Source organism: Alligator sinensis, unplaced genomic scaffold (genome assembly GCF_000455745.1).
Source record: "Alligator sinensis unplaced genomic scaffold, ASM45574v1 scaffold76_1, whole genome shotgun sequence".
In the NCBI taxonomy this organism is placed as follows: Eukaryota; Metazoa; Chordata; order Crocodylia; family Alligatoridae; genus Alligator; species Alligator sinensis.
This window is the reverse complement of record NW_005841865.1, coordinates 1,400,523-1,408,914: the sequence shown is the minus strand read 5'-3', so window position 1 is coordinate 1,408,914 and position 8,392 is coordinate 1,400,523. Positions and strand designations below refer to the sequence as shown.

The window sequence follows — 8,392 nt, the reverse complement described above, 5'->3', positions numbered from 1 at the left end:
TCTTTCCCTGGGGCAGAAATGAGGGCAGCTAGAACAAGCAACTCATTCCCTGCCAGGAGGACAGGCAGAGATTGTTAACAAGCCTAAAAAGTAGACAGACATTGCCATGGAAGAGCAAAAAGCACCAGAGATCTCCCCACCATGCCCTTTTTGGCCTAGGTCAGGTACTCCTCAGAGCAGACTGTTTTAAAAATAGCCTTAAGTGTAGGCACAGGTTGGAACACCTGGGTTCCACACGTGGCTCCGCCATGAACTACTTGAGCTCACACAAACTACATGTGCCTGAGTTTTCCACGCCCATTGCTTAAATGGGGTCTGTGCTTGGAAGGCCCCACTGTGAAGATCCTCCTAGGGAAGCAGAAATGGCAAGGCAGCAGAGAAGGCCCCTTTCCTGGAGGCAGTCACCTGCCAGATCCAATAGGCCATGGACACAAGAACCCCTACTTTTTCTATTAGGGATATGAAAAAGGCCAAGAATGATGAGAAATCTGGTGCCTAGAGCTCACATCATTCACAGGTTTCGAGAGCACTCTAGAATAAAGCGTTCCACCTTTGGGAGGAAGGCCAGGTAGTATTCCCTCCTGTACAAGACAAGTTGCTACAGAGGCAGAGAAGCAAATTTCTAGAGAATATTCTGGAACCTTTGAAAGCTCCACTGAGTGTTTCTAGGCCCTCAGAGGTCTGGTGCTATGTGAGGTAGCTTCACAAGTGACTTCTGTGCCAGCCCCCGGGCCCAGGTTCCAAACCCTAAGCCTGCTCCCACGCTCTGGGTGAAATACGAGCCTTAACATCAAGTTTGCTGATAATAGCATTAAGAGACATGCAGAACTTTAAGGCACTATTTATTGATACTATTAGGCTGAATGTGGTTATTCACTGACAGTCTGTTCTGGATGGTCTGCAGCCTCCTAGACAAGTTACTGAGCAATTAAGCCACATCACAGCTGTGCAAAGCTCCGAATGCTCACAGACAGCTGGGTACATAACAGAGACCATCACCATCCTCCCCACCTTGCCCCCAGACAGCTGTATTGTAGGTATCAGGACTGCCTGGGATCCCCAGAAGTGGAGCTAGCAGCATCTGGAGTGAAGATCCTCACTGAGCCACCACCCTTAAAAGCAACAACAAATCATTTCAAACTTATTAAGAACCTGGAGAAAGTCCCTGGTTTATAAGACAACACATTCCATCCCCAGCAAATATTTTTTCTTTAAGCCAAGTCTTCCCTCCTCACCCCCGCCCCTCCATTTTGCCCTTTCACACGGGGTTTACAGTCCACAACATACAATAAAAGAGAAATGCCTCAGTAGCAGAATAGGCAGAAGGAATGGGTAAATGCTTTGTTGGGGTCCAGCAAGTGACTATCCTTCCAGGAAAGGTTTCCTTCAGGTCTCCATTAGTAAGTGGGTCAAGAGAAGTCTTCCAAGTCAATGGCAGGCAGTGGACTCCTCCAGTAGGCAAAGTGGCTATATTCTGGCCAAGACAAAGCAAAGCTCCCTTTCTGACCTACAGGGGGGAAGATCAGTTCTACCAGCTCAGTCAGTCGTTCATACCTGTGAGGGAAGGGATCAACATTCAGGATTAGAGAAAATCTTTCCTCTTCGGCCTTCATTCACTGACCCAGGCACACAAAACATGCTAGCTTAAAATGGTGTTTAGGACAATCCTTACTCTGGGGTCAATGGATGTCCAAGTTAGCTTCTTCTTAATGTCTTGAGCACTTTGATAGTTTTTGCAGAGCACACAGCATTTCTTGCCCATACCAGGCCCCACTCATGTGTGGGTGCTAACTCCACTGCTATCACAAAGGCCCCAGAGAGAACAGGCAATCCGTGGCCTCACTCTGCAGGACACAACCCTAGTCATGGAGGCCTTTTTTTCCTTGAGGAAAACTCTTCCCAGGAAGAGAGCAAGATAACACTGATAGATAACACTGGGAATCTCTCAAAAAAGGGGAGGGGGTTCAACTCATTCCTGAACCTGCCTGTACAGCTGGAGCTTCCCAAAGATATTCTTTCAAGCAGGTACACATTAGCATGCCCCCAAGGAAAGCATGAGCTAACCCTTTTCTCACCAGGGGTCACAGAGGGCCTCTGCACCCTGTCATAGATTCATAGATGCTAGGGAATCTATACATAGACAGGCTAGGGAATCTAATCATAGACATTCACTGGCATGAACTTCTTCACCTATTAGCTAGAGGACTTTGCAATCTTCCTCACAGTCCATGCTGGGCATGAAGAGCAAGGTTTGGTACAGAGAAGAGAGGGAGATGGTGGAAAAGACATCCCAGGATAAGAAGAACAGGCAGGCTTACGTGGACTTATGGTTCTTGGTGAGCTCCTGGATCAGCTCCCCCTTGGGATTCACAGTGAATATACGAGACTCTGGCAGCCCCACTTGCTTGTAGGCATAGACATCCTGCCCAAGAAAGGCCAGACAAGACAGATTAGAGCTACAGAAGCACTTGTCCCCCAGGAGGTCATTCCCACTAGCAACCAGGAGGGTGCCACTCACGTTAACTCTGTTCCCAAAGGCGGCATGAAAGGGCTGCTGTGCAGAGCCAAAAAGGTTCCGAATGTCTGTCAAGCAGGCAATTTTGAACACCTCTGGCTTTTTCTCAATCACCTCCCTGCAACATAAAACATAAGAGTATTATGGCAAGGCTGGTCTATGAGCCAGAACATCTTACAAAGCTGTTTCAAAGCTTCTGAGGGAAGGTTCAAAGACAGTAAGAGCACCTTACACTGCTGGAGCAACAGTTATGGCAAAGAAGAAGTCTTAGCCACCCTTTCCACCTATCTAGAAGTCTCTAGAATATTAAATGTGGAAGATCCCACCAAGGAAGGAGGAACCCCATCAAGTCCTCCCACCTCTTGGGCCAGGCCACCAAATGCCTGGAGACAGAAAGTGCTCACTGCATCCAGGGTGCTACAGAGGGAGGGGGCTCTTGCAGAACAAGTGGCAATTTTACATAGAATTGCAATGCCAGGCACCATCAGATGAGAGAATACAAGAGTGAAGGGGACAGGCATCCAGGCTTCCTAGGTTTCCAAGTCAGGACCATCTTAGGTATTTTTCTTTGCTATTAAAGGCCTTAGCCGGTAGGATAGAAGAGGTAAACAAATCTCCAGGCTTAACCCAATACAGGGCAGGATAACAGCAGATAACCTAACAGCCTATGCCTACAGCGAGGCCAATTCCAGGGAACCAGTATCTGGGCTTCAGTACCTCAGCAAGAAGGCATTAGAAAGTCTGTAATACCTGCCACACATGTACTGGACTGCTGGCTAATATCCCAGATGCTGGGTATTAAGTTTTGGCAGCAGGGTTGGTTTGTGCCTGGGATGGGTGGCAGGCAGGAGGGAGGATATGCCCATAGGATTTATTAAAGCAAAGAAGGGCAAGCACATGGTGATCACACACCACACGGTGGAGAAGTCTGTATGGACCTCTGCACCTCTCTGGTCTGTCACATCATTGCAGGGGGTCTGCCAGTGTCCTCAGGCTCATGTCCTGGAAAAGCCAACCTCCCCATAGAAAACAGAGCCCAGGAGGAGCCATCCCAATGGAGAGAGGCAGAAGCAAGCACAAGCACAGCTGTTCAGAGGCAGCTGTCCTGTGGTGTGTTACCTGTGAAGAGCTGAGAAGAGGCTGCTGGGGGCCAGCAGGATGGGGCCCTTTGGGAGGGCACAGCCCTGGTCGTTGACCCATTTCAGGTACCCTTTGGTGATATGCGCCATGCCAATGGCCCTGGCTGAACAGTAGAGGAACTTATAGCCATTCCTAGAACACAGCAGGCAGCAAGAATCAGATGCCTGTCTCCTTTCCATGTGAGATCCTATTCCTTTAAGCCCCTTGCCAGAATTGAGTAGGGGAGGGAATTTGGGACCTGTACACTGAGGTCATCCAACCCACCACTCCCCCTTCAGCACTGCAGCACCCCAGCAAAGCTGCTCTTCAGTGCTCTGCAAACCTGGAGAGGAGAGTGCACAAGCCATTCATCACAAAGCACCTGGGCCCAGGCCCCACAGGAAGAAGCTGTTAGTAAGCTCTCCCCAGACTGTACTCATAAAAAAGCCACCATGCCATTAGAATCATAGAAAATTAGGGTTGGAAGGGACCTCAGGAGGGCATCTAATCCAACCCCCTGCTCAAAGCAGGACCATCCCCAACCAGATCATCCCAGGCAAGGCTTTGTCTAGATGGGTCTTAAAAACCTCCAAGGATGAGGAGTCCACAACTTCTCTGGGTAACCTGTTCCAGTGCTTTACTACCCTCCCTGCGAGAAAGTTTTTTCTAATATCTAACCTAAACTTCCCTTGCTGCAACTTGAGGCCGTTGCTCCTTGTCCTGTCATCTGCCATCACTGAGAAAAGTCCAACTCCATCCTCTTTGAAACCACCCTTCAGGTTGTTAAAGGCTGCTAAATCCCTCTGTCTTCTCTTCTCTAGGCTAAATAAGTCCAATTCCCTCAGCCTCTCCTCAGAAGTCATGTGTCCCAGCCCCCTATCTATTTTTGTTGCTCTCTGCTGGACTCTCTACAACTTGTCCACAACCTTTCTGAAGTGGGAGGCCCAAAACAGTACTCCAGATGTGACCTCACCAGTGCAGAATAGAAGGGAATAATCACTTCCCTCGATCTGCTGGCAACACTCCTACTAATGTAGCCCAGTAGGCTTTTAGCCTTCTCTACAATAAGGGCACACTGTTGCTTCATCTTCAGCTTATTGTCCACTGTAACCCACAGGTCCTTTTCTGCAGAAAAGGATCATTTGATCATGATCATTCAGCAGGGTCTTCTCCAGCTAGCAGCAAACTGCTTTAGCAGACCTGCAGGATGCTTCCACCATAGCATACCATAATGCTTCCACCAACTTACTATACTGCTTCCTACCTCCTACCCAATTCATTCACTCCTTTTGGGAGAAATCCAACCTGGAAGACTTCTAGGAGACAGAAGAAGGGTCTCCATATGTCCCCCTGCAATTCTGTTCGATATATTACACAAAGCAATACCCAAAGGGGATTAGGAGCACAGGGTGGGCAGCAGATAACATGAACAGAGCAGTAAGCAGTCAGTGATCATGATCAAATTCCTACCACACCCAGCACAGCAGAGCTTGGCACAAGTGCTGAAAGAACCCAAAAGGTAGCCTCAAGAGGAGGCTTTGTTGTTGCTTTGAATGACAAAGGTGAACCTACAGCATGAGAGATTTCATCATCTTCTAAGAAGGTTTACATCAGGCACTGAGCTCATGCGTACACAGCACTTCTACCAGGCAGAGCAGGCACAGAGTGCTGACAAAGGCAGTGAAGCCAGGCTATTACAGAATAAAAGGCACTAAACATCCAAGATCCACACAGAAGGCAAGAGATACAGGGTACAAACTCTCCTGTACGGAAAAATGATTCAGCTGTGGATCCCAACAGCCTCCACTGAATGAAACATGCAAGTGAAAAAGGGCTCACCCCTTTTCCAGCAGTCCTGAGCCAGGACAAAAGAACTCTGTCTCCTCCTTGTGCTTTGCTCACTAAATGAGGAAGCATTCTCAAGTCACCCAGATGCATCAGAGCATCAAACAGGTCAAATCATGTACACACAGTGCCCCTTAGTGGTCATATCACACATGGGAATCCTAGCATTTGAAAACCAGGGTCATTTAGACACACAACCCCCTCCACCACCACCACCCACCCACCCTGCAGAGGGGCAGAATAGCAGCTAGAGTCAGCTTCTTCCTTCCTAATGAATGAAACCCCAATTACTTTTGTAGCTGTTAACCCCACAGTGCTAACAGCAGAGATGGAGTTCAGTCATAAAGCTGCACCAGGGGCCCTTGTACCTTCTCTCAGGACATCTTTGTACCCCAAGCTCAGCAAAATCAGCACAAAAAGCATGAAGAGGCCACCAGGGAGCTGAAAAGCTCCTTAAACTACTCTGGCTTTATCTGTCATCACCATCCCTAAGCCTACTGCTAGGTGGGTAGGGAGGACAAGACAGCTCTCCTCCACACCAGCAGCACTGGAGAGAGGAAAGTTTCAACATAATCATACAAGAGACAAGAGGGAAGCCAAGCCAGGCCCCTTCCCTATGGGAAGAAGTCCCCAACCATGGGCTCCCAATACTCTGCTCCATCCCCACAGGGCAGAAGAAGGATACCCGAATAGAGCTCCTATTTATCCAATACCTACAAATGGATTTTGTGATAGAGTTTGGTAATCCCATGGTGAGTCCAGTCTTTTCCCAGATGTGGCAAAATGTGACCCAGAGCATCAGACCTACAAGGACAAAGGCTAGTTAGGCCAAGCAAACCAACAGAGATTCAGAACACAGGGCTCAGAGTTGTGGTAAATCACCACAACCACTTGAACAAGCCTTTCAATGGTGCATTTGCCTTGACGGAGGACACCACAGAGAAGGGGAGAAAGAGCAGCCCCTTACTTGGTGATGGTCCCATCAATATCCGAGATCACCACCTTGTCATCCCATTTCCACAAGTAGATGGTGGCCTCACAGCGACATGTGCCCTGGTATTGGGTGGTGATGCTAAACATCACCTCGTTGGGGCCATCCCGCAGATTCAGCCTCTTCTACATACAGAGAAGAGAAACACATTAGCATTCACATAGCAACACTGCTTCCAGGAGAGCTTCAGGAGTAACATGCAAGGCTGCACTTTTACCCTGGCCAGCTATATTCCCATAGAAATACAAGAGAAAGGGACATATATGGGCATGTACATGCAAAATTACACAGCTTCCACACCTACTGAAATACATCCCCTCCCTGGTTTAACAGTACTCACTAAGAAGCCCTATGAAATAACAGCTTTGAACTGTAACCAGTTGAAACCAGGATCCATTTCAGGGAACAAATAAGGAATTATTAACATTGCAATTTGGTCAAAACATCCAGGTTAAAGACACCCATCCTTGCTGAAAAGGTAATGGGGTCCTTTCCTCCACCTCAACAATCGGTACCTCTGCTTCACAACTCAGTCAAGAAATGGTACTTCCTGTATCCCAAGAGACTGTTAATTCATAGCTGGCTCAAAAGGAAAAGCTGCCGTCTCTCTTGAGTCTCCAAGGAAGACATACACAACAGGGGCTCTCATCCAACTAATGACAAAACTTAATCCTGTTTAGCTTGAGATCCAAAGAGACTATAGGCCTAGACCAGGAGTATCAAGCTCATCAGGCTTATGGGCCAGATGAGTAATGCAGGGTCAGTTCAGTGTAGGCACTGCATATAGCTTGTACACCAGATCTGTCCCATGTATTGTGTGTAGCATGTAGGGCCATTCCAGGGTGCTGCAAATGCTGGCATGTGAGTCCAGTCTGAGATCCATAGGCAGACTGTCGATCCACAGGCCAGCTGATAGGGCTCTGTAGGCTGACACCCCTGGCCTAGACCAAGATGCCCATGCTTGGATGCCTCAAGGGCCTAAATATTTTTGCTCCAGTCAAGATCATCACTTCAAGAATGATCTCAACCTAGAGACAGCTCTGGTAAAAAGAACTGTATTTCAGTCTCAGATAGCAAGAGAGTCATCTTCTGAATCTATTCAAAAAGTAAAAAGAAACAAAAAACGTACAATCTGATCTGAAGACAGTCTCAGAGATTTCTTATAGGTGGGAAGATATTTCTGTGCTGTGGCATCTGTTATCAAAACAGTCCCTGGGGATGCCGGTTCTTCGTCACTGGATGAAGGCTCCTCAGTCTGTCTACACATGCATGGAAGCAGAGAGAACAAATACTGCTTTATGGCAGCAGAGACAGATGGTACCAGTAAGCAGGCATGGACAACTTTGTTCAAGCAGATGGGATCACCATGATGACCCTGACTGGATGCGGCACAGGGACAAGGATCTGCAATTTCAAATGGATGGTGTCATGATGCTAATGGAAAGCCAAGTGCCCCACCCCCTGTTACTTACCACACCCCAGCCTTCTTCCCTTCCAAGGGGGAGGAATGGATACCCACCAGTCCCACTCACAGGGTTAAACTTGGATGGAATAATTCATTTAAAGAGATAAAATGGCTCATAATAAGGCCCAAAAAGGAGCCATGCCTGCCTCCACTACCAGCCAGTCAAATAACGCTTACCTCTGTGGAGTGGAGCCCTGCTGCAGCGCTTCTGTACTGGCATGTTCTGCACTGGGTTCATGCTGTGGACAAAGAGGTTCATCCTTAGCTCCATTAGGACAAATCCTTCTGGACACTCAGAGGGCAGGAGCATAGGCTACCATGCTTTTCTGTCTGTCAGAGTGGTACTGTACAGCTCCTTACCACAAGACGGGAAGAGAAGCACCCTATGAAAACCACTAGGCCCTATTTTAGTTGTGCTGGGGGGGGGGGGGGGGGGGGGGGTGGGGTGTGTACCACG

At 48.2% G+C, this 8,392-nt stretch overlaps 1 protein-coding gene across 7 annotated transcripts in view; it reads right to left on the bottom strand.

Moving 5' to 3' along the window:
* Positions 1-1,153: 1,153 nt before the first annotated feature.
* Positions 1,154-8,392, bottom strand: part of LPIN3 (lipin 3) — a 41,804-nt gene continuing 34,565 nt past the window's right edge. For 5 of the 7 annotated variants that reach the window (XM_006016655.3, XM_006016656.3, XM_025191245.1 and 2 more), the window contains exons 13-20: positions 8,113-8,174; positions 7,600-7,729; positions 6,447-6,595; positions 6,197-6,283; positions 3,635-3,787; positions 2,519-2,633; positions 2,319-2,422; positions 1,154-1,554 (exon numbers count right to left, since the gene is read on the bottom strand). In XM_006016655.3, coding sequence (XP_006016717.1) covers positions 1,410-1,554; positions 2,319-2,422; positions 2,519-2,633; positions 3,635-3,787; positions 6,197-6,283; positions 6,447-6,595; positions 7,600-7,729; positions 8,113-8,174 — 945 coding nt within the window. In that variant the 3' untranslated portion in view covers positions 1,154-1,409. Of the gene's footprint in view, positions 1,555-2,318; positions 2,423-2,518; positions 2,634-3,634; positions 3,788-5,473; positions 5,536-6,196; positions 6,284-6,446; positions 6,596-7,599; positions 7,730-8,112; positions 8,175-8,392 lie in introns of those variants that run through there. The other 2 variants (XM_025191271.1, XR_003091691.1) reach the window with 2 other exon arrangements.